General features: G+C 36.3%; 4 protein-coding genes across 9 annotated transcripts in view; all 4 read left to right on the top strand.

Annotated features, from left to right (window-relative positions):
• Positions 1-9,220, top strand: part of LOC132109493 (muscleblind-like protein 3) — a 37,696-nt gene extending 28,476 nt beyond the window's left edge. Inside the window, exons 5-9 of one of the 6 annotated variants that reach the window (XM_059515602.1) lie at positions 1,497-1,644; positions 3,444-3,479; positions 5,067-5,174; positions 6,099-6,193; positions 8,531-9,220. In XM_059515602.1, coding sequence (XP_059371585.1) covers positions 1,497-1,644; positions 3,444-3,479; positions 5,067-5,174; positions 6,099-6,193; positions 8,531-8,548 — 405 coding nt within the window. In that variant the 3' untranslated portion in view covers positions 8,549-9,220. Of the gene's footprint in view, positions 1-1,496; positions 1,645-3,443; positions 3,480-5,066; positions 5,175-6,098; positions 6,194-8,527 lie in introns of all 6 variants that reach the window. The other 5 variants (XM_059515603.1, XM_059515604.1, XM_059515605.1 and 2 more) reach the window with 5 other exon arrangements.
• Positions 1-26,093, top strand: part of LOC132109490 (uncharacterized) — a 106,931-nt gene that overhangs the window by 39,373 nt on the left and 41,465 nt on the right. The gene's annotated exons all lie outside the window — the stretch shown is intronic.
• LOC132109489 (ras-related protein Rap-2c) lies at positions 15,957-19,839 on the top strand. Its single transcript, XM_059515594.1, has 3 exons — positions 15,957-16,835; positions 17,446-17,750; positions 18,885-19,839. Exons 1-2 carry the CDS (start codon positions 16,563-16,565, stop codon positions 17,722-17,724), a joined length of 552 nt encoding a protein of 183 aa, XP_059371577.1. The 5' UTR covers positions 15,957-16,562; the 3' UTR covers positions 17,725-17,750; positions 18,885-19,839.
• On the top strand, positions 21,252-24,163 carry LOC132110087 (UDP-N-acetylglucosamine transferase subunit ALG13 homolog). The gene is made up of 4 exons (XM_059516677.1): positions 21,252-21,444; positions 21,617-21,779; positions 23,381-23,519; positions 23,639-24,163. The coding sequence occupies exons 1-4, from the start codon at positions 21,361-21,363 to the stop codon at positions 23,748-23,750; spliced, it is 498 nt and encodes a 165-aa protein (XP_059372660.1). The 5' UTR covers positions 21,252-21,360; the 3' UTR covers positions 23,751-24,163.

Here is a 26,093-nt window from a genome sequence, read left to right as displayed (position 1 = left end):
CATATTCCCATTCATATTTACATTTTTTTTGGCACACCAGGGTGACTACAAACATGATATTGTCCTGCCATGTCCTGCTAATTTCCCTTAATCATCCATTTCAATTAGTAAAGTCAAAGAATATAGTTCTGATGTGCAACAAAATATTTTTAGATTGTAATATATATTATATTTTTATAAGAATGGTTTTAAGGCATTATAGGCTTTTAGCTGGCTCTCTCAGCAAATGGAAGTTGAAAAATAAATGCAATAAAATGGGGCTAATAATTATGGCCAAGATGTACCTTGTAAAAACATTTATTTCATGATGAAAGTTTCCCCTACTTTCAGTTGTTTTGCATCAATTAAAGGTTGGATTTTTCTGTGTATTTTGAATGAACGATCAAAATAATAAACAATGCAGATTTATTTCACCAATCTTCTTTGATAATATTTATTAAGGGGGTCCATAATTCTAACCATAGCTGTATATATGATTATATATTGGTAGCAGTGTTGGGGAAAGTTACTTTTAAAAGTAATGCATCACAATATTGCATTACTCCATAAAAAAGTAACTAATTGTGCTACGAAGTTACACTTTATGAAAAGTAATTCATTGTTACTTTTGGGTTACTTTTTGTCACCTGGGCTGCGATTGAAAAAGTAGTTTAGAAATGTCATTGTAAATTTAAAAATAATGCATTACTTTACAAGTTACTTGAAAAAAGAAATCTATTTGACTTGTAAAGCTTTACCCCAACACTGATCAGAAGTATGAGTATACTCGGTACTGTTTAAAAGTTTGAACTTCACACACGCACACATATGATAAAAAAGATACTTTGTGACCCTGGACCACAAAACAGTCTTAAGTCGATGGGGTATATTTGTAGCAATAGGCAAAAATTGTATGGGTCAAAAATATATTTTTTTTTTATGCCAAAAATCATTAGGATATTAACTAAAGAACATGTTCGATGAAGATATTTTGTAAATGTCCTACTGTAAATATATCATCACTTAATTTTTTATTAGTAATATGCATTGCTAAGAACTTCATTTGGACATCTTTAAAGCCAATATTCTTGATATTTAGATTTTTTTGCACCCTCAGATTCCAGATTTTCAAATAGTTGTATATCGGCCAAATATTGTCCAATCCTAGCAAACCATACATCAACGGAAAGCTTGTTTATTCAGCTGTCAGATGATGTATAAATCTCAATTTCCAAAAATGTACCCTTATTTGACCCATTGATCCATTTTTCTGTTGCATTCTAAAAAAAAAGTAGTCAAGCATGTCTCCATCTATGTTTTGAAAATGTTTTATTCATTTATAAAACCTGGTTTGCAACACTGATAATGACAAACACACAGTATGTCAGATTTATTGGCATGACTGGACATGAACACACACTGTACAAAGTTTCCTGTAGCTCAGTATCATGGCTATCTTTAACGTTTCTTTCTGCCCACCATCTTTCTTTTTGTTTTGTTTTTTCCGATCACTTCAGGCTTTGCCACCAGGAGCCATGCAACCAAAGAGACCGACCCTTGAGAAGACTAACGGTGCGGCTGCCATCTTCAACCCCAGCATGTTCCACTACCAGCAGGCTTTGGCCAGCATGCAGCTGCAGCAGCAGCCAGCGTTCATTCCCACAGGTCAGCTCATGCAGACAGATGATTCCCTTGTGCTCTGATCTAATATCACTGTATTCCTGTAATAGTTTGGCTTGCATTAATACAGCACTTTAAAGACAAAGTGCCTGGCTAGACGAGGACTTGAGCACTTTTTCTGCTTGCCATCTCTCTCCCTGTAAGCCCACTTGCTCTCTTTATCTCGTAGTAGTCCACCCTACTATGCACATGGCATGCTAATTAGTCCCATGATGCATACAGTCCCACGTCTCCTCATGCACCTGCACCTGAGCATTAGCTTCTTTTTTTCTGATGCCGCACAGCACTATGTTCACTGTTGTCACATAATCAGTAAAAAGCTAGATTGTATTTTGCCTAAATGACTGTAGCAGCAACCCTTCTGCCTAAAAAGAGGCTCTGAGAGGATAGTTACAGTACGTTTGACACACAGAGGAGAGTTTAAAAATAGGAGTTCTGTTGCTTTAAGTCCAAATCTAGAGCACTGCAGTGATTGTCATTTTGACACAAAGTTAGCATTACCCTGGTTCCCTTAAGAACCCAATAGGATTCTTCATTTGGTTTTGGAAAATTGCATATAATAAGCTCTTTGATAAATAATGATATATAACCCTTACACATTTTGTTCATCATGATAATCTTCAGAAATGAACACAACTTAGATATTTTGAAGCGTAAAAAAAATCGCCATAAGTAAAAGGCTAAATATAGGCTATAAATAAACTACACCTCAATATAAGCTTGAGTAGCTAGCGATAGAGTGATTATTAATGAAATGAGGCTGTAAAGGCAGACATACTAAAAATTATAACTAGTTTTGGGGTTGTGGTCTACAAAAATATACAATACGTGCTGCACTTGATTACATTTGAGATTAGCTATATGTTAGTGCTTCCTATATATATATATATATGCTTTTTTTCTCTTCTGTGAAAATAAACAAAAAAAAAACGTTTTATTCCCAATAAGATGCTCCTTAAATTGAAAATGTCCCTCTAATTCCACCTGCCGTTTAATGACATTAGCGTGTAGCAAATAATGTTTCACAGCTGTGACGTAAACTACATATTGATGGTACAAAAATACCCCACCCAAACATTTTGTTTCAGTGGAAATACCTCAGCAGCACAGGAAAGAAAACTGCCATTTCTTGAGATCTTTATAGGCAACATGAAATCAAAATGGGCCCTTTTAATTTTTTTATAAATGTTTTATGCTTGATAATGCAGTGCATGTTATTTTAAGTCAAGAAAATAGTCTTCTCTGCTTGTAAAATTGCTTTTTTTTCTGTTGGCATGACAATAGCTGTAACATAGCCTTGCTGAAATTCACCTTCCTGATTCATGATGGATGAATTGAAGCTCAATCCTAGATGTGATCCCACTGAATTTTCCGTTTAACTCCAATGTAATGTACATTTCGAAATGTAAATGTTCAGTGAATGCTGGTCCAAAAATCAAGTACTAGGCTTGACTTGTTAGCATTAGGCTAATCAGCTGATGAGACAAGAAAGCGTATCAGCACAACAACGGATTGGCAGCCAGGTTAACATCCCCCTCCTGATGAGGATCTTTCTACCCGTGTGATTCATTTCCTCTTGGTTTCTCCCTGCTTTGTGTCCGAGTCTCCATCTCGCCACCGTGTCGCCCATAATGACGGTCATTTCTCTTTCGCTGTGTGTCACTAACTCAAAGTTGTTTTGTCTTGTTCTCATGCTGCTTTCACTCCCCTTTCTCTGCATCTCTTCCACTCCTCCATCCTCCTCGGTCTCTCTTCTCCTGGGCTCTTTGTGCATGGTGTTGCAGGCTCCGTATTCTGCATGGCTCCATCTGGAGGCATTGGTAGGTCACTTCCCAGTCTCTCTGAATGAGCGGTTTCCTTACAGCAGCATCTCAGATCTGTGGCAGACAGGAGGGTGATCCACGACTAACTCCCAGCAGGCCCAGCACTGTATCATGGGGTGTTTCTTCTGCTTTGGGCACTTTTGTTTTGTTTTGTTTTGTTTTGTTTTGTTTTGTTTTGTTTTGTTTTGTTTTGTTGATTGGTTTGATGTTGTTTTGTTTTGTTTTGCTTATTTTGGTTTTTCTTCGGTTTGGGGTTTTGTTTTTTGTTAAAACTTACCATCCCTTTATTTTTGCTACTTTTCACATGTCTATTATATGTAGATTACATTGTTTTTTTGTTTAGTTTTTCGTCCCAGACGCAGACATCCAATCCAAATAATGAAATTTCATTATAACATGAAACAACATGAATTACAACATTTCACATGTATGGTAAATCTAAAAACATAAGTAATATTATAAACTTTTATAAATATAATTGACCATAAATCATTTCCTTTAAATTCTTAATAATTGTGAAAATAATTACAAATCATTCATTCAAATCAATTGTATATATAATATAATTTTTAAACGCATTATAAGTGCATAGTTTACAGATGCTAATCAAATAAATAAAAGTAAGCAACATTAAATATCACTTTTGGACAAAATATTTTGATTGTCTGGCACTTTCAGTCTAGCTGCTGTTTTTTTAAATAATGCTAGCTGTAAAATTAGCATTAGCAAGACAAAAGTGTTGGCTATTTTATGAAAAAAAAAATTTATTTCAATAAAAGAATGCTTTCAAACACATTATATCATTTGGGATATGATAGAAATGCTCAGGACTTTGAGGGAAAAAAAGACAAAAAAAATATGATTGTGAAAATGTAACTGTAAATGTAATCATAAACCATTTCCATTTTAATTGTAACAGTATTATAATTTGTAAAAAAAAAAACACATTATTCAAATCATATATATATATATATATATATATATATATATATATATATATATATATATATATATATATATATACATATATATTTACACATTATGATTCTATTGTTCATAGCCACCAAAATATATCTCTCATAAACAGAATATTTGATTTTTAATTTTTTTTTTTTTTTAGCAATTTATTTCCGTTTTTACAAAGAAGTACTGTTAAACACAATACATGACTATTGACTTTCAGGAGAAAAGTTAAAAAAGTGCTCATAGTCAAAAGAAACACTTCTAACATCATCACAAGATATATGTAATGTTCAGTACTGAAATTGACAAGGACTTAACTTGTGCACCTTACATAGTCATTTTCATTAGGTCTCAAACTGGAGGCCCAACCCGTCTGTCACTGCGTTTACACCCAACCTGTCTGCTTTCACCGCTTCCTATCATTTGCTCATTATTTTGGCTTGTCGTATGCGTTTGTGCATGCATGTGAGCGTGTGATTTTGTGTGCAGCTGACGTCACAGTGCAGGCACAAACAAGCAAGGCCAAAGTCTTCAGAGTGACTCATTAAGTCTGGTTCCTTTTTCTTTGTGCCCTTTCCTCCTCCTCCTCTCCTCTCCCTCACCTCCTGAAATCTGTTATAGGCCTTTTCAAACCCCCAGGCCCAATGACAGAGGGCCGCTGGGAGAGGCGGGACTGGACCAGCTGCAGGGCCCCCCAAAGCCGTTACCTGTCAGGGCCTGGACATACTGGTGAGGGTAGAGTCTAGGTCCCCTCCCCTCACAAACACACACAAAAACTTACCATTCACCCGTTAAGAAAGGTAGAAATCACCCCTGCTCACTCAGTGTTAACAAACCCAAAATAAGCCTAGCATAAATGCAGTTGCACACACACTTCCATGCCCATAGATGAACAATGCTCTCCTTTTTTAGCTGGCCAAGTTAAATTTGTCCTTTACAGTCGTTTAGCTGGTAACAATCCGTTCAAAACACTAGATCTGTGCTGAACCAGTGAGTGTGCCAGTGAGTGCCTGTGCCTGTGCCTGTATTTTTAAGTTTTATGACATCATTTGACATCTGTGATGCACTGTATGCTGTGTACATATCATGCTCTGTTAATTTGCAGTTTTCCTTATAATATGACCTTTATCTCTTAAACTTCATCTGGTTTTATTAGATTTGATACTTGTATTCGATTACAGGTATTGTAGAACATTTATGTCTTTCATTATCAGGTTAACTCCCAACCAAAGAAGTAAAGTGTCATATTATTTTAAGGCAACTTGAATGGGAATGAACTGCATATTTACATTCCCCTTCTTTCCTTACTTTATATTTATCCATTGTCCGGCCCCCATCAAAATATGACAGTCAGACGTTCCCGTCTGTTCCAAATGTTTGTAATTTTGATGATGGCCATGTTTTTATTTTACCCTTAATAGCTTTATCTAAATGTAACTGTGATCGGATAAAACTCTCTAAGCTAAAAGGTAACGAAACAAAATGTTTTGAAGTTCTGTTTGCATGTTTGTACTGTGTGAATACATCATCTTTGCAGTACATGAAGACGTAGCTGCCATGACTCTGGCATATTATGTCATGGTACTCATAACATTCCTCCTCCCCTCCACCTTCCCCCTTCCCTTGTTTCTTGTCTGACTCGCCTGAAAAAAGTTCCCATGATGCACGGTGCCACCACTTCCACTGTTTCGTCGGCTACGACCCCAGTCACCAATGTTCCTTTTGCTGAATCAGCCACCTCCAACCAGGTTTGCCCCTTCATTTTGGCCTCTCCTTTTTACAGCTGTAAGGCATCCGACTCTGGTCCATAGACAGTTGTTTGTTTTTATATATAGACTTGAAAATTGAAATCAAACTCTGATGGTGTTATCCAAGTAAAGATAATGTTAATGCAACTGTTCTCCGATTCCAAATGGAATTTCCAAACGATTCCAATGTCCTTGAGTTCTCTATGGACCAGTGAGGAGCACAATGTCCCGTTTCCACCATGTGTCCGTGTGTTCACATCTCTGTCTGTTTCAGTCTCTTCACTGTGTTAGAGAGCAAAAAGCTACATTTAAAGGGATAGTTCACCCAAAATAACATTTCTGTCATTAATTACTCACCCTCATGTTGTTTCAAACCCGTATGCTGTTATTTTTTTCATTCACAACATTAGACATTAATAATGAATCATTAGCCAACTCTTTCCATACAACAACAGTTTATAGTGACCACATTAAGGGAAAATAAATAACAAGGCACTGTACCATTTTATTTCATGTTTTCTGAAGTTAAATGTTAGCTTATATTATAAAATAGCCATTTTTATTAGATTCCCTGATTACTTAAATGATAATTGAATGAGTCTTGTTTCAGTTCTTTTCAGTAAACTATTTGATCTGATTCTCAAATGACTTGATTTTATTTTTGATTGCTTCTATTGTCCACATTTGTAAGTTGCTTTGAAAAAAAACTTCTTCTAAATGACTTAATGTAAATTATTATTATTTTTTAGTTCATTCTTTTCACTAAATCAGTTGAATGATTGAATTATGAATTGTACTGATTTGATTCTAAGTGGTTTAATTGATCATTTTTGCATTCGTTTGTTAAGTCGTAACAACATGAGGGCAAGTAAATGATGACAGAATGTATATTTTTGAACAAACTATCCCTTTAAGTGATACATTTCAAAAGCTCATTGTCTTTTCTTCCCCCTTCACCATGTTTTAGGAATTCTGCACTGGAGCAAGTTGTCTCTGTGGCTCACATAGAGTGAGATGGTATTTGTTTCCTCTGCGTTTTTCTGTGAATATGATGTGGGTGTCTGTTTTTAGATGACAGTTCTCTGAATTTGTGTTTGTCCTTCCTTCATTGTCAAAAATTCACCTTTAAGGGAAATTGAAGTTCACCATTTAGTCTGTTTAGTTCGTTTGTTCTGCAGAATCATAGGCAAGCCACAAGCCTGACCTGGACAAACTTTCCGAAAAAGCTTGTTTTGCTTGCCTCTTTGTTTCTTAAAGAGCTACATTGTGGATTGTTTACAGGGTTCCTACGCAGTTTAGAAAAGTATAGAATGACCCTATTCTGTTTTTCATAAAAAAGTGTGAAAGTGTGTCAAACATAATCGAATTATAAATATTTCTATTCAGGTGCTTGGCGTGTTTGTGAAGAGTGTCAAATGTTTCTATTTAGAATTGTTTTTTTAAGCATTTAGCCAATCACAGATATGTCTGTTGAGCATATACTTTTTTTTAGGAGTGATAATCATATTTAAATCTGGGATTGAATCTGAAATTGTGATTGTCACCGTGATAACCATAGCAGCGGCTGGGAGAAAAAAAATCTGAAATCTTGAGATGTAAATGAAAAGTAATAGACGTGCCACTTGTTCTATATAATGAGTTATTTTGTTCTTCATTTCATTAGTGGCTTTTTACTTGACATTTTTAAAGCAGTGTTTTCTTAATCAAAAAATCAGTCAACATGCTGTTTTAATGTATTAACTCGAATAGCTAAATAAAACAGTTAAGTAGTTCCAATAGTTTTTGCTATGGTACCAAGAACCATTTAATTACTGCTATTAGTACTGACTAGAGACATTTAGGTAATGCTAGTTTTTGTGAGAGCATCAAATTGTGAATTCAATATTGGGAATCAATTCTTTTTAATCATATTTTTTACTATGAAATGGAAAATGTGTAGGAACCCTGTGTTTAGCATTATGTAAGCTGCCAAAATCTTCGGTGTGGTTTTCAGCTCTAGTTTAGCATGTAATAGTAATTCTGGAGTTCAGGTAAAGACCAATAATTCTGCGCAGACTTGAGGTGTCCGCACTCATTTACGGCTTCGCTTGCTTTTTTGCCGAAATGCGTCTCACAAAATTACGATTGTGAAAATGCAGGTCTGCAAGATAACTGATGCATTATTTGATCATATGGCACAATATTTATTCATACTCTTGTAATTATTGTTCTCATTTTCGAAATGAACTTTGGATTTGATGTTGGAGTAGATAAGATAAGAATTGACTATATTCTCTTTGCATATTCTTTGCGGTTCACCTCCTTATCTCTGGGCTGTTTGTACCTGTCTTCCAGTAGACACCGCCGAGGTACTGAGCACCGACCCCATCGACCTCCAGTGCGTTCCCATGGAGGCCCATTTCTGTCCCGTTCCTAAACTCCTGGTGGCTGCACCAATGACGCTGAATCCAGTAAGCCTCTCCCACAATCCCACAACCTAATCAGGCCCATCTCTCATGCAACATGTGCCCAAACAACAGAAAAATGAATGCAACAAAACGTGTGCCTAATCTGTACATCCTTAACGGGCAATACATTCATCCTCATATCAGAGATTCTCACTTCATTTGACGTCAACAGAGGTTTGTTGATATTGAAACAGGCAATACTTAAGCTTGGACCTACAACTGTTTAAGGAAGCATGCCATCTCGATGCAAGGAGCAGGCGGATGCTGAATCAGGAGATGGAGCGCTCTCGTAACTCACAGCCATATGAATACATGCAAACCAATTAGCTGAGAAGAGTGAATTCTCTTGAGGTGAACATTAGATTTCAGAGCCGACTCGTTTGATGTACGGTAAGAGGTGGAGTCGTTGCAGATCATCAGCAGAATGTTTCTCCGTCGTAGAATGTGAAAACCCAGAGTGTGTGAGAGTGACACCTAAAGAAATTTTACATTGTTTTATTGGTGGTGGTAATTTCTTTCATATTTAATTATGATTAATGAACATGGTACGTTTTATTTCATCTTTGCATTTCAAAATGTCGAAAAAAAGGTTTTAGGTTTTTAGGTTTCTGATTTAGGTTTTTCGTTAAGAGGTTTTCAAAATGTCGTTGTTCTGAAGTGTGTGGACGTCTTTTTTTCCCCCCAGTTCTTCTGTACTCAACTGACTCACATTTTATCATAGACTAAGAAAGTATACCTGTGTAGCCTTTCAGAATCAATGTGTCGTTCCTCCATCAACTTAGGGATGTATGTTGTTGTGAGTTTTTCTTGAAAGAGTATTATTTGTTTAATGACTTTCCAACAGGCTAAAACTGGTCTACTGAGATAAGTGTTACTATTCATACCTGAAGTATCTCACCTCGCATTTCAAGCTCCACATCGAGACGGTCAAACAGAAGATTGGTTCACATACTCATACCTGCATTTTAAAAATAGAACTGCCTTAAGCAGACTAAATATGAGCACTTCCTGTTGCGAAGTGTGATACACACTGAAATGTAAGGTCTGATTGCAGGCCTTCAGGATGTATATCTCGTTGAGAACATTTTAACTGGACTTTATTTTTATTCCAGCTGGAATGTTTCTTGCAAATATTTCTTGTTGTCTGATGTCCTGGATATTCAAATGATTTAAAAGAAATAGTCATGCTTATTTATTTTGTAGATTATATATAGCATTTTTTCAGTCATTAGGTGAATTTCATCAGAAAGTCATATTCCCAGTCATATTTCATGCCAAAAGCAGACAAAAAAAAAACAGTTATGATAATTAAGCAGTCCTATTGTCAATGCCATAATACAACAAATCTTTTATCACTGTAATGTGCAATAAATAACTACATAATTACAAAGAAATATTTTTTCAAGTATCACGGTTACATTTGTTCTAATTCTGTTGTTAACAAAATATAATACTAAAAGCAATTATATTACCAAAAAAAAAATGTTAAAGTAGTAAAAAATGTTGTAGTAGTGAAAATTATAAATGATAAAAACAAATGCAATTGCTCCAATGCAAAAACATATAATGCATAACAGAAACCTAGTTTAATTGTCATGAAAATTAAAAAAGAGGCATATGCAAAACCAAATTTTCATCGTTTTGATTTTGGTGTGAAATGTGACATTTTCATAAGATTGACCCTATTGCTATGTCTGTCTCTTGTTGACAAACCCCTTCTGATGGCTGGACTGTCTCTGCCCAAATCCATGCTCTGCCCCACCTGCTGTGTGACAGTCTGTTCGTCTCCACTTTTTGTTCAGCCATGTTTGGTTCATCACTGAGTACTCTAAGATCAGTTTTCAGTGTCCATTAGTTGACAAAATGATTCTTTAAACTGCATGCTTAGTGGTTTACACACTCATATTTATAACAGATTGGCACACATATGTTGAATCCCGATTATTAAAATTACAAGATATGCAAAATCCTTTCTAGAAGTCTCAGACTGGTACCTGATTTGAATATCCAGTGACTCTCCCATTAGTTTGCTGTATTCAGCAGCATATGCGACCCCCTTCGCAGACATGTCAAGTGCACTGCTTTTGTGCCAGTGACTCTCAGACAGGTCGCCCTGTGCCAATCACTGGATATCTCAGACTGCACAATCAGGCCTTGACATGCCAAGGTCATGAGCCAGATGGATTCAAATTGCAATATTGCAAATGTGCCCACCCAAGCGACAAATCTAAACCTATTGGAGCAAGCTTTTATCTTACGTTTTGTTTTGAAACATCTCAGTTATAGCCCCCGTTCATTAGGCGAGTCCTACAGTTGGGAAACTGACAGTAGGGTGGTTTCCAGCAGCTGTTTTTATTGCTGCATCAGTGTGCTCCCGCTAATAGAGTTCCAGTCTCTGCCAACCAAGAGCTCTATTAGATTATTGCTGTAATACATTATTGATAGTTTATCCATGGAGGAAACATGAAAAACTGTGTCAGATGGATAATACAAAGAGGTCTGCAATCCATTAGGGGAGTTTCTTTGCCCATTTTGACTTTGAGATAGACGGCCGATTGAACTCTTTAAGTTGTTCTTGTGTTTGTTGTGTTCATGTGTGAACAGGTTTAAATCACTGACTGTGTCCTTACTTTCAAAAGTCGGCAGACTCTAAAATGCAAGGGCGTAGATGACCGTGTGACATCTGAATATTTGGACTGTGAGCCGAAAGCTGCAGCTCTCGTGTAGACATGTTACAATTAAAGGAAAATTTTTGATTCTTTTCAGACTGGGTACTTAGAAAAGGCCCTCATCAGCCAAAGCTTCATTTACGAACCCCTTCCGTGGGCCTTTACATGCATATATGAATGTGACATTTAAGACAGCGAGAATGTCACGAGAGGTTTTGGATGCCTGTCTCACCATTTCTCTCGAACAAAACCTACAACCTTTCTCAACATATCAAGGAAGTGAAAGCCTCCCAATGCCATCCACTGTTGATGTACAAAAAGAGACAGAAAATGATGTTTTTCATCACTTATCTCAAAGACCCTTCTCTAAACTGTTGTCTCCTTTGGGACAGCCATGTTGTTTCAACGGCGTAACCCCAAGAGAGAGCCATAAAGCTGATTTTATGACCTAAAAACATCATTGCAACTTTTTTTGCTGATCAGCACACACACTATGTAGGCCAAACACAAGTTTAATGATATCATACAGCGGTAGTCTGCACCAAGACGAAATCAGAGCGAGATGATACTATACTGTGTTATAACTGAAGTGGTATCTATATTGTAAACATCTCTGTATAATGTTCATGTGTTTTAAGGTTGTTTTAAGAAATACTGGGGCAAGTACGTGTGGATTCCTTTAGGAATGATCTCTACTGTTTATTGATGTTTTGGATTGTGTTTTGTAATTCAGTTCCTTTGCCCAGCCAAGGTGTAGAAGCTCCTTTCTCTGTCTCTCTCTCTCTCTCTCTCTCTCTCTCTCATATAAAGAATTATGCCTTCTCCAACTGCAATCCAGCTGGAATCAACGAAATACTTGATAAAGAAAAAACAATGTGCCTCATCGGGGGCTTTAGCATTTAAAGTACTCACTTTTTAAGAAGTGTGCATACCTGCATAAAGTAGTTAGCTAGAATAATCTGTGTACGTATTACAAATGCATCATCAACGTCATTCTAGTTTTTCACATTATTGACCTTCGTAACGGTACCTGTTTTAACTATACCCTCACGACTTCAGTCATGTTACAGTGTTGTTTTGACACAGCTGTCAATGGTAGTTTGAGTTTGATCATTAGCGTTACTCGGTTTACCTTACCTTACATCGTAAAGTCTGTCATCGCATGAAATGAAAATAATCTGAATAACCTACATCATAGTTTGTGCAGTTAGTGGTTTAAGATGAAAAAAAATTACTTAATCTATATATCTATATATCAATATACACATTTGTATGTAATACAATGATAGATTCATTGTTACCTATGATAGTAAGTTCTTGTTGCTATGGCAACAAAACTACAACATGGCTACCTTTGTATATCTTAATTGTGAATTTTTTCAAGTGAAATAATGTACAACGTTAATTTATTCAGAAAGGGAATGTGTTCTTAAGTTGTCTTGGAAAAAGAGATGATTGACTATTTTGTAAAATTATATATATATATATATATATATATTATATAAACGTATATATATATATATATATATATATATATATATATATATATATACAGACTTGTGAGATACTTTATGTCCAAAGGCCCTTTGGAGACATCATACGTTATTTCTGATTTAATGATTATTATTTTTCTATTGGGGTTGCTGATCTCTTTTAGATAAGAACCAGATCTTTACGTAAACAGCATCTGAGCTTTTGAACTAATCTGATGGATCAATTTGGGGGAAAGAGACTTTCTAGGCTCATATTTGGTCTGAAAAGGTTTGCCGGTTTATATAAAAAAATGCAGCCGTGTGATGTTAGTAACGGGACGGTATCAGCCACACGTGAGCCCCTGATTTAAGTCTCTGTCCCCCTCTGGCCCACCCAGACTGCACCCCAGCTGTGCTGGGACCTGGTGACTCGCGTCACCTCATCGGTGTACGAATGTGTGTTATTGATCTTGTTTGCACTTATGTACATATCTGATTCAAAATATTCAGAATTTATTTTGAATATACATAGATGAATAAATATATATATGTAGAAGAGCAGATTCAAATCAAATGTCTGTATCGTTCGAAATACAGGTAAACAGTTATCCTTTTAAAGGGTTGTCGAGGAGATAAGATACTGTTTCGCTGGGGTGTCGAGGAATTTGTTGTTTGTTCTGTTTGCTGATGCCCTCGTTCTCAACGTTAAGCATGATACTGCATTTTGCGGAGAAAATGATGTCAAAAAAGGCTTTGTAGTTTTGCGTAGCTTACAAAAGCGCAGCGTCCTGAGCACTGTGCCCGCTCGAGTCTGATCCTGAGGTCCAGAAACCAAAGAACAGCCAACGTGTTTCGATGCGATGAAAGTGGGGGGGTAATAACAATCTGCCCCCTACAGAAAGACCAGGAGGGCAGCGTAAAGAGCACCTCAGGGTCAGACCGCAGCTGGATAGCATTGCTGCAGGTTACACAAAATAACACATTTCAGTTTTCCATTCTTGTGCACTCACCAAGACCAACAAATAACCTGAAAATCTCACAGGATATCCTCAATCAAAATTGCTCCAAAAATCCGACGTGAAATCGCCAGACAGAACCCTCTGTTGAAGAAAACTTGTACATTCTGTGCTCTACAGTTGCTTTGGAAGCCAATGATTTTGTTGCCATGGCACTTGCCCTATTAGTGAGGGAGAGACTGAGTCTTTTGTAGGTTCTTGCATATAGACGCACCTTTGGACCAATCGATTATGGTCCTCAGCCTTTTGACTGTAAAGCTGAGGTAGCACTTAGGACTTAGCATAGACTAAAGGGTCCCGACTTGCATCCAGAAGCTGAATGCAAACATAGGGGTGCTCCTTTTACCACTGTGCTTGACAGAGAAAATCGACAAACACTCTTCTGCTGTCCATTATCCTGTGCCTAAACATTCGGTGTGATGTGAAAGGACTGGTCTGTCGAGAAAGCCATTCAGGTTAGACTTCCACCTAACTGTGCCCTGCATTCAGTCACGTTATCATCATTTCTGTGACTGGAACCGTAACATCAATGGTTCGTGTTTTAACATGTAGAAGTCCCTGAGACCGGATCATCACATTAATGTTGTACAAAGCTGTATAGTTTCGAATGAAATCACTCATCGATGCAGAGTTTATGTCCCTTTAAAGGCATCGGCTGACCTTCGGTGACAGACGCTGATGCCTGTGTAAATGCTATTGTGTGTGTGGAACCGTTCAAAGAATGTCTACATTGTTTCAAAGCCATATGTAATAGATTCCTCTCTCTCCCACTGTAGGACAAGATAAAACTGAATGCTTTGACTCTTTATATGAAATGCTTCTCTTTCTATTTAGCTTATTGTGCTTGTATGTGCTTCAAGAACTGTGCTTCTTGTCAATCCCTTTGCGATATAAATGTATGGAATATATACATACTTAAGATTTCTGTTCTTTTTTGTTTGACATTTTAATAAAGCACTTAAAGGCACTTTTGGACCATGTTTGCTGTGTATTTTTCCTGGTTGTATTCACAGAGTGCTCTACAGAGACGTCAACAAAACAAATAATTGGATTTAAGAATTACAGTGTCTTAAGTTAATTTTATTAACTGTACAAAACTATTCCAAACACTGGAAATGCCAAGATAATGTCATTAGTTGTAACATTTTCCTGATTCACAAGGTGAGTCCACTAAAAGAGGCCGGTCTTTGACCATATGCTTTAAATTGCCAGCGATATTAACAATATACAGTATGTTCATTGATTGTTCGTTTTCCATTTTTCTTTTCTTTGATCTCATTTTAACAATATGATTGTGTCTTGGACATGTTCAGCTTAGGTTTCCTTACAGCTATAGAAGCCTCAGATTATAAAATACTTAGGCCTAAATAGTTACACTTTATCTGTCTGTAAATATAGTCTCAGTGTAGAATATATTGGAGGGTTTTATATATATTTATTTTTTAATGAATACAAAAATAACACTAAAAATACCAATATTATTATGAATTATATTAATTATTTAATAAGTCATATACAGTAATTAGATTCCAGCTTTAGCAAACATACTGTATATACTAATTTTAAATTTTTGCCACTAATTTCCCTTAAAATGACAGTGGATTGATTCACAAAAATTAAACTAATTTAAATTATTTTAAAATTGCCATCCTCTAACAGACATTTTTGTTAGAGTGATGTGATTTCCGGCGGACGTTTATTGGTCAGTTTGAGAAAAAGGAACTCCTCGGAGGGGCCGCCTCATTTCCGCGAATCGGTTCTTTTGAACAGTTCGTTTCAAAGAACCGATTCAAAAAACCTATCCGTTGGTGTCAGAGCTTAATTGCGTCATAACGTCCTTAAAACAACCAAAAAAGTTTTCTAATAGCGAACAGGTTCTCTAATGAGTTTTCTAATTTCATGTGTGCATTTGTAGTTTGTTGTATTAATCATTCAGTTTATTAAACAAAGTCATGTAAAAGATAAATGTGCATTATAGTTTACATTAGTCGGATCATTAATCAAATCCTTGTTTCCAAATGCTATTACAAATTGAACATGTTTAAAATGTACTGACCCCTGCTAAATTTACCCGAGAACCACTTGGGCCCAATTCAGTCCGATTCGCCTAATCCGTGAATCAATTCAACCGATTCACTGAAGAGATTCGACTCGGCCGTTCGTTGTTCACGCTCGCGTGAGAGAGGAGCGCCACTGCTGCTGTCTGGGGCCGATCAGCATAGGCGGGCCGGGGAAAAGAGGCAAAAGAAAGAAAGGAAATCCAGGATTCTGAGGCGGCGTGTATGAGTTAAGGACATAAGAGCAAAAAAAACTAGACCCGGTCGCTCAGAAGCGGTATTAAAGCAAGAAACGACCGTTTTTATGTGAGTGCAGCCTCGCTCTCTTTGCGAACCACTAACGTTAGCCAGCTAACGCTAGTCATGTAGCGCTCCATTCACACGAACGCCAAACATGGACACGACTTCACACAATACATGTGTTTTACATCGCCTCTGTGGCTAACAAACTCTCGGGTGAAAACATCCCAATGGCGATAGAGCTCAGATGGAGGGGCGTTGTGGATTTAGCTAGACATTCACCCAGAGAAAACACTCTCGTCCGTTGTTGAATCTGTGGCTTTGATTTCCTCTAACCTGATAAAAGTGCTCCCCCGTTGTTGTTTTGGTCATAAAACGCCGCGATAAGAAGTGCAGTGGTATTTTATGTTTTTATGGCCGTTGTTAAGCAGATAAAGTTAGCTGTAGCTTAATCCTGGACCAGAGCAAATGAAGGAGTATAAGGTGGTTGTGTTGGGCAGCGGCGGCGTGGGCAAGTCCGCACTCACGGTCCAGTTTGTGACCGGGACATTCATAGAGAAATATGACCCGACCATTGAGGACTTCTATAGGAAGGAGATCGAGGTGGATTCGTCCCCCTCGGTGCTGGAGATCCTAGACACCGCTGGGACCGAGCAGTTCGCGTCCATGAGAGATCTGTACATCAAAAATGGGCAAGGCTTCATTCTAGTCTACAGCCTTGTCAATCAGCAGTCATTTCAGGTGAGTATTGCATCTCATGTCTGGCTCAGCTAGTACAACAAATAGACTTTTGAGGTTTAGATTAGGACATCCTTACCGCTATTACCATATTACCCCAACTGAAGTCCGAAAACCACTCCAGCAAGGAGATTTCTGTGATTTAGGAGAGCACCAGACCTTAGCCATCTCTGGCAAACTGTACATTACAGGAAATCAAAAATATGTCTTATTTTAGAGTAGTTTATGACATGCGATAGGTTGAAACTTCTTATATTCAAATACACTATTCCCACCCCTGATGATCTCTCAGATCCACTTTCTATCATTCTCTCTCTCTCTCTCTCTCTCTCTCTCTCTCTCTCTCTCTCTCTCTCTCTCTCTCTATATATATATATATATATATATATATATATATATATATATGTGTGTGTGTGTGTATATTTCTCTCAAAATCAAAGCACAGAACCAAGGCCCCACCCAACATTAATCTGTTTCCCTTAGATGCATGTTACAATACAGAAGAAAAGATCCGCAACTTTAAGACTGTTCATTTCTCCATAAACTGACTTATTTGGTGTCCTGAGTTTTACATTTCTTATGTATTATACATTACCCTCTCTCTGCTCCGCAGGACATAAGACCAATGCGGGACCAGATCGTTCGTGTGAAGCGCTTCGAGAAGGTGCCTCTGATCTTGGTGGGGAATAAGGTGGACCTGGAGTCTGAGCGGGAGGTGGCGGGCTCTGACGGACGTGCCCTCGCACAAGAGTGGGGCTGCCCCTTCATAGAGACCTCGGCCAAGAGCAAGAGCATGGTTGATGAGCTGTTCGCTGAGATTGTCAGGCAGATGAACTACACCACTTTGCCCGAGAAGCAAGAGCAATGCTGCACCGCCTGCGTCGTGCAATGAGCGTCCTGGATTTACTTTCAGTCCAGGTATGAAAGTACAGAAACATGAGGGAAAAAAACAAACCAACATTCAGGCTTTCTAGTGCATTCATATGTTATGATGCTTGATATTTCATATATACAAATTAAAATTGAGGATAGCAGCTCTCTAGGCTGAATCAACTGTTATCATTGGATCGCACCAAGAATGTGGCATGAAGAGTAAAATTGCTTAATCCCAATACCAATGAGGTGAAGCATGAAGAAACTGCGCTGTCTGAACACGCACTCAGGCACATGAGAACAGGGACAATCTTTGTGCATAAAGAGGAAAACAGAACATCCTGAATGGAAAGTGATGTCGCAAAACAGGAAATGGTCTTCTGGAGAATTTTAGGATGAACCAGAAGTGCCATTTTAAAGGCGTCTTTATGTAAATGTTTTTATAGTCTTATTCAAACGTTATGTAAGATGATCCAAGTCAAACAGATTTTACATCAAACCGGTTTATTTATTTGTAAGTTAAATTCCAAAGACCATACATAGTATCATTTAATTAATGCTTTAGATCTCATTTTATACACCTTCAGAAGTTAGGACTTTTTTTTTTTTTTTGAATGTGAATTAATTCCTGTTCATTAGCCACTATGGATAAATAAATATAGAATAATAAAATGCAGCAAATGGTCAACATATTTGTGCTACAAACCAATGTGTTAAAGGGATGTTATGAAGACAATATTAAAAAAAATGTTGGTAGCCAAACAGCTGCCGGTAGCCATTGACTTCCATTGTTTGTTTGTTTTTCATAGAATGGAAGTCAATGGCTACCGGCAACTGTTTGGCTACTAACATTCTTCAAAATATCGTCTTTTATTTTCAACAGAAGAAATAAACTTCAGGTTTCAAACAGCCTGAGAGTGAATAAATGTCAATTTTCTTTTTGGGGGGTGAACTGTCCCTTTAAGAATGATGACAAGAATTTAAAATAATAAGAAATACCAGTTTGTGATATCAAGGAGAATAACAAACCAGTTTGCGATATCAAGAAGAAAAACAAAGTGTTTTATACAGCCAAGGTAACGCCCAAGCACATTAAAGTTAGAAATGACCACGCCCACTCTTGGATCTGTGTTTTTTTTCTTATGACTACAACACATTTGTCATTTCTGTGTTTCTTAGACACATGATCCAAACGGACGCTCTCTTGAACCAATCTCTGATCGTACAACCCTCTGTGCCACTGAGCCCCTTGAACTCTGACACTGAAGACATCTGGCCGAGGCTTGGCTGTCTGGAAATAAATCATCGCAGGGTCTTCAAAACTCAAATCCACCGGGTCTGGATTGTAGAGCACATATACACTATCTTCAAGTTATGTTTTGGTTACCTGGAAACAAATCAAGTCTGTGAACTGGAGCACAGAAAACTTTTGGGAATGGGGATATCTGTGACAGGGCTATTAATAGCTATTTTTCTTATATAGGGAAAAGGGTTATGACGAGCAGTTCAGCTCAGGGCTATAATACCCCTGGAGATGCTCCGTTGTAAATGTTCCCTGTTTTTTCTTTTAACATATTAAGTTTGATATCTAATTATTAAGTTGTAACAGCCATTATGCAGGTTTGAGACCTCAATATCTAACGTTTCTTTTTTTTCCCCTTTTGATTTTTTTTAACTTCTGGTATGTGTGCTTTCTCTTCTAGGACTCTATTTATTAAAGTCTTTAATTACAGAGATAGATAAATATTGCATTTTTATATTCTGTTGGCTGTTTTGGCTTTTTGTGGCTACAGTATGCATTGTTTCTGAAGTACAGCATTGATGATGCCTTAAATGATTACAGTCTGAAACCCCTTTTGAGTCACTTCTTTTCCTGTTTTCTCATTTCATTTCTAAGATGGCTCTTGTATATCATTTGTGCCCATGAAGTTGCAGTTATGTTTTGGGCATGTTTCCAACCACTGCTTCAATAGAAACTTAAAAGCCAAAAGCAACATCCACAATGCTGTGCTGAATGGACTGCTGACAATTTAACACTGTAAGCACATAAAATGTACAAATGCCAAAGTTGGTTATCGTTGACATTTTTGAAACATTTGAACCAAAACAACTAAATAAAGAACTTTCAAATCAATGCATGCAATACCTCACAATAGGCTTTTGATAATGACCTTTGAATTACCTGGAAATCAGCCATTATCAATTCCCATCAATCTGTCCTATTGTGGGGGAAACCCAATGTCTGAAATGTGAGGATCTCATGATGAGCTTGAAGAAAGAGTTAAGCAGATGTTGCAGAGTTAAGCAGATGAAGAGAGTGTTTTCCAACTAAAACATTCAATTTCTTCTTAAAAAGGTTACATTTTGACATGGATAGGGCTTATGCCATAAATACATAAATGTTTTGTCATGCACATCTGACTGAAGTTCAGGAGTTTGTTAACAATGTTTAAAAACCAAGCTTCAGTCTTTTGCCTGTCTGTGGTCTAGGACATGGGCAAGAACAATATGACTAGTGTAACAGCTGCAACATTCTGTGTGGAGATGGGCAAACCTGCTGGAAAAATGACCATCTGCAGCACTTGATCAGATAGCTGTGGCTGAGTGTCTTGACAAGAAACTTCTGTATCCAAAGGCTTTTGATCATGAGTGTGGCTTCTGGAGTCTCTGAATGCTCATAAGTCACCCAGACAGAGTTTACTTTACAGTCTGACACTGATTTACATTACATTTAGTCATTTAGCAGACACTTTTATCCCGTTTAGATTCAATTTAGAGAATAAAGTTATTAAAAGAAAATAAAAAGTGACATTAATGAATATTTGAAGCTGTAATTAACTGCTACAAAAAGCATATTTTTGACCCAAAGACTCCCACACCACAATTTATTTTGTGATTCCAGAAATATCAAGAACTATGTTCAAAACAAACTAAACTATTAAGGGGGAAATAATTAAATGTATTTACTTTAAATATTATGTTTTTAGTTATTTTAACGTAATTATGTTTAATGATAATTTTATTATTATATAAATAATTTTAAGTAATCTTGCCACTCGCTTGGAAATATTCTGAGGGCATCTGACTGTGAACCTAAAGGGTGCTGAAAACGGTATTTAATATAAAAGGATCCTATAAGAAAAATGGGTCATTGGAGTTATGCATTACAGTTTGAGCTTTTATGACTTAGTTCAGTCAAAAAGGACATATTTCTACGAAAAGTTATATTTAAAGTGAACACACAATTCTCCCAATGTACACCTACAATACATTTTTTTTAAATAATAGAATATGATTTTCATATTTATTTTAAACGTGCAGTGTTTACTGTAATATATGTGTAGGAATGGGTCATGTAGATATAAAAATCTTTTTTTCAAACTACAAAAAAATGGAAGAAAAAGAGGAAGAGGGGAGAGAGAAAAAATATCATTTTCGATATAAATCCCACCTTTGACAAGGCTAATAGTAAATACTTTGATATACCACTATATTCTGTTAAAATCATACACGTGACTCTAGTAGGCCCGCAGGACTTTTATTTTGAAGTATGGAGTGTTAAGAGACCCTTCGTGTTTATGTTTTCTTCACTGTTTCTTTTTTCTTTTTTGTTCACGTCTGTTTTCTGTTACATTTAGTAAGTGCTGTCACTGATATGATGAAAACTGTATTTGTAACTGTCGGAACCACAAGTTTTGATGATCTGATTGGCGCTGTGACTTCAGATGAATCCGTGAAGGTAAGAATGTCATTCATAAATAGTGAAAGCTGCAAAGGAAACGTAAGCTGAATGTTAAAAATACTTGAAATGAGCGTCGGTATTTGTGAGCTAGTTTTATAAGCAATAAGCCGTGAGATTTTAAATACATCCTGGCTCACTATAATGGCCGTTTCCATGTTTCTGAATGAAGGCATTAATCGGCCGTGGCTACACAGACGTGGTGCTTCAGGTCGGCAGAGGCTCAGTTGTTCCTGATCCAGACAGCTGCCCAGGACTGACACTTCAGGTGTTTCGTTTCAAAGACTCAATCGCCGAGGACATGAGACACTCAGATCTGATTATCAGTCATGCTGGTGGGTTAGCTCGCTAACTTTGGACCAAAAACTACACTGAGTACACTATGGCAAGCCGTTGTAGCATTTAATCTGTAAACCGCACTATTAATACTAGTAGGGTAACATTTTAGAATAAGGAAAGTTTATTTAATATTAACTATGACTTTCCCCTCGTATTTATTCATTAGATATTATTACTTATTGATTAAATACTAGTACTTATTTATTAGATACTAGTACTTATTTCAATGGTGACTAGTAATTATTATATTGTTACTAGTAACCAATTTTACAGTTGTGCCATTGACTTCTCTGGGGATCCATCATTGAGATATCAACTATTCAGTTTTGACTAGTATGTATTCCACTAGTGACTAGTGTCCAATAAATTAAGTACTAGTACCTAATGAATAACTACTAGTATCTATTAAATAGTTACTAGTATCTAATTAATTGGTGCCAGTATCTAATAAATAAGTACTAGTACCTAATGAATGCTTACTAGTAATATTTAAATAGATACTAATCACTATTGCAATAATTACTAGTCAGAAATTAAAAGATGCTATCAAAAACAGAATAACTACGACTCCCTGTTCATTGGCAGATATCTTCAACCTCACAAAGAACTATTGAGAATGTATTTGGAGATTTCATTTAAACAGATCATTGCATAAACATGAGTTAATTTGATTGTTAAGTAGGGTTAACTGGCTTTGTTTGTTAGCCTATCTTGAAAACAGAATCTAATGAATAAGTACTAGTAACTTTACAAAATACACTAGTACCTAAACAATAAACACTAGTACCTAAAGAATAAGCAATAGTAGCTAATGAATAAGTACTAGTACTTAATGGAAAAGTTACTAGTATCTAAAAAATAAGTACTAGTAGCATAAAAATAGATACTAGTATGATTTATAGATTAAATGTTAAAACGGCTTTCCATAAATACAATAAACAAGTGAATTTGATTGTTTTTGATGCAGGCAGATTTAGGAAAACCTTTATGATAATCATCAAATAAAAGATCAGTAGGTCATATACTGAGGAATATAAATATAAGATAATAAAATATTCATGTTTCCACTGATATCTGCAATAATTGCCTTTTTTTTTTGTTTACTAAAATAAATAATAAATCTAACAGTGCAGTACGGTAGTTTCCTGGGGGAGACTAAATATTGAATAATATTTTACACATATTTATAATATTATAATATAATTTTTTACAGTTTAATTGGGTCTGTTTACTTGGAAATATATAGATGCATTTTAAATTTTAGAATGTGAGGGTCCTTCGCATAATAATATTTGGGATCCATCATGGCGACTTAAAGATTAAAAACCACTGATCTGACATAGTTTTTTTTGATGTTGACTTTTATAATAACCTACTTTCAGTTTTAGATCATAGGCCAGTTGCATAAACTTAGCCACTATGTTAAGACTGTGTCCCAAGGGGTAATGTGTGTTATTTTTCGAATTCCAAGTAAACCAATCTGCCTTTTTATGTACGGTAACAGACTTAAAAAAAAAAACAATTGGGGGAACAATCTTGAAGAAAAAAAAGTCTGACCCGGCCCCATATGTCATAATATCTGCTCTGTCCTAATCAGGAGCAGGAAGTTGTTTGGAAGCACTCGGAGCAAATAAACATCTCCTTGTTGTGGTCAATGATAAATTAATGGACAATCACCAGCTGGAGCTCGCAAAGCAGCTGCAGGCAGATTCACATCTTATCTACTGCACTTGCAGGTTTGCTCTATGGGCATTCACTTTCTCAAATGTGTTAGTGCTCAAGTTAATTGCTATTGTTAAATTGATATGCTGACTGCAAATGTTCATCTTTATGTGCTTTTAATCCTTCATCACAGTACTCTGCCTCAGACTTTGAGGGATATGGATCTGTCTGCTTTGACAACCTTTGCGCCTGGTCAACCGGAGAACTTCGCCAGCTTTTTAGATAAGGCTGTTGGACTTGTTTGAGAGCTCTCTCTTGAACCGGGACGGTTACTGTTTTAATGAGAAAACCTGCACTGGACACTCAGTAGTCCAATGTTGTTTGAAAAGAACAGTTTTTTACCAAACTAATAATTGACCTTTAATGATAAATGCACTGGAGTGAATAGTTACGGTATGATGCAGCTGTAAAATATATAAAATATGAAAAAAAGCTGTTATTTAACAATAGTAATGCATTTTAGTTAAACATTGTTATTATTATTAACATTTCAGATTACAGTATTTGTTAATAAAAAATTAATTTTATGCCTAGTCTTGTTCTTTATAACTTTGTTCTATGAAGTCACAATGAAAATGTCGGATTGCTTATCAAGATATTTATTCTTAAAGAAGTGGAAGTTGTGAAGGAAACATGCAGTAGTGAACATCCTGTGTAGTATTAGACCACAGACATTTGTCACTATGAGAGCATGACTTACATTCAAAACTATATTTTGGGCTTTTGTTCTTGATTGGATGGGGATTTCCATGGTTTTTCTAGTGAATTTCATTTGTGTATGATGTTGTGATGATGCTCTTGAGGTTTGAGATTCTGATACTGTATATTTTTATGTCTATGAGGGTTGCGGGAAAATTGTAGGCTGACTGGGAGATTGCAGGGAAGGTATTGCATGTTACTGAAGAAGGTTCTGATAAACATTTGTGTTCACTCTGCCATGTATCTCTATAATTGTATCTGCACTAAAGGCTTATCTCCTGTTGTAGAGTACTCCACCTTTCACTGGCTTCTGTATGCACTTGGGCTTCAGTCTTTCCATGGTTCCCCAGCATGGACTGGCAAGCAATTCCTGCTGCAGTGTTGAACCGATTCCCCATTGAGAGCCTCCGCATTATCCTGCCTTCTCTTGCATTTGTCTTGCTTGGACGGCCATCCTTTTTTGGGGACTTGAATGAATTCCTGTCATTGTAAAGCTGCAGTATTAGAGAAATTACAGATTTGGAATGACTGGCAGAAAGGGTCATCCCTTTGGACTTCGTCTGGACAATCTCCTGTCGCAGGATTTCAGTCACCTTAGAGCAGCCTGCCATCTTGCAATGAGAATAAAATATTGCCAGTTAAATAGGGTTTGTCTTATAATTGTGACCCTGTCTGTGAAATCCAGGCTAAAGTCTCAAAATCGAATTATATATTTATAGAATGTTTAAATTATGCAAGATGTTTTTATGTAGAAAATATCAAGTCACAAAAAAATCACTTCAGCTGGATTTTCACATCCACGGTAACAATTTGCTTGGTGGTTTCGGTAAGTGTTCTCTAACTTTGATCAGTTATTTTTCAGATATCTCATTTAAGTTTTTTATACTGTGCTTCAGAATGCAATTAATCTATGAAATATGGTTAAAAAGCTGCCCTTCGACTCCCAATAGGATAAGTTCAAATAGGATTCTGTGATGTGGAAATTTTGCAAATTGTAGGTTGTTCTCTAATTGTGATATCAACTGTGTGTGTGCGTATATATTTATTATTGATGATAATATAAGTTGGTTTTTATTTTATTTTTTTTGTCAGATTTCTACATAATCCCTCACAAGACTGTCCAGAATACATAATGGAGAACAGTTACACTGTAGGCTCCAGAATTCCTCTAAAAAAACCCTGATCTGAGGTTAACACAATTTTCTACAAATGTATCCACTGAAAGAAACTACACTTTTTCAAAAACGTTTAATTCCCTCAAGAGAAAAGGTAAGAAAACAAACAGATTTACAACATTTCAATTGTCTGTCAAAGAATGCTTGTGAATCTACACTACCTTTCAAAAGTTGAGATTAGCCAGTTTTTTGTTTGTTTATTGTTGTTTCAGTAATAGTAAAAAATGTAATATTTAAAATATTATAACATTAAAATACATAATATTTTAATTTCAAATAAATGCTGCTCTTGTGAGCTTTCTATTTATCAAAGAATCCTGCCAAAATTGATCACCGTTTCCACAAAAACGTTAAGCTGCACAACAGGTATCAAGATCTATACTAATAATTAATGTTTCTTGAGCAGCAAATCAGCGTATTAGAATGATTACCTATGGATCATGTGACACTGAAGATTTTACACCACAGAAATAAATTACATTTTTAAATATATTAAAATAGAAAACAGTTTGTAGGATTTCATAGTAAAATAGTTTTCCTGTTTCAGATCAAGTAAACGAAGCCTGTGCACGAGAGACTTTACCGAACACTGAATCATTCTTTTTATTATTTTATTTCTCTCTTTATGTTTTTGATTATCAGTTAGTCATAGCATATTTTGCCAAATATTTTTCATATGACCAGCAGGCCATTATTCCAGGGAACAGATTTCAG

This window comes from Carassius carassius, chromosome 29 (genome assembly GCF_963082965.1).
Source record: "Carassius carassius chromosome 29, fCarCar2.1, whole genome shotgun sequence".
Classification (NCBI taxonomy): domain Eukaryota; kingdom Metazoa; phylum Chordata; class Actinopteri; order Cypriniformes; family Cyprinidae; genus Carassius; species Carassius carassius.
The sequence above is the reverse complement of the archived record's forward strand: the minus strand, read 5'-3'. Positions and strand labels throughout refer to the sequence as shown.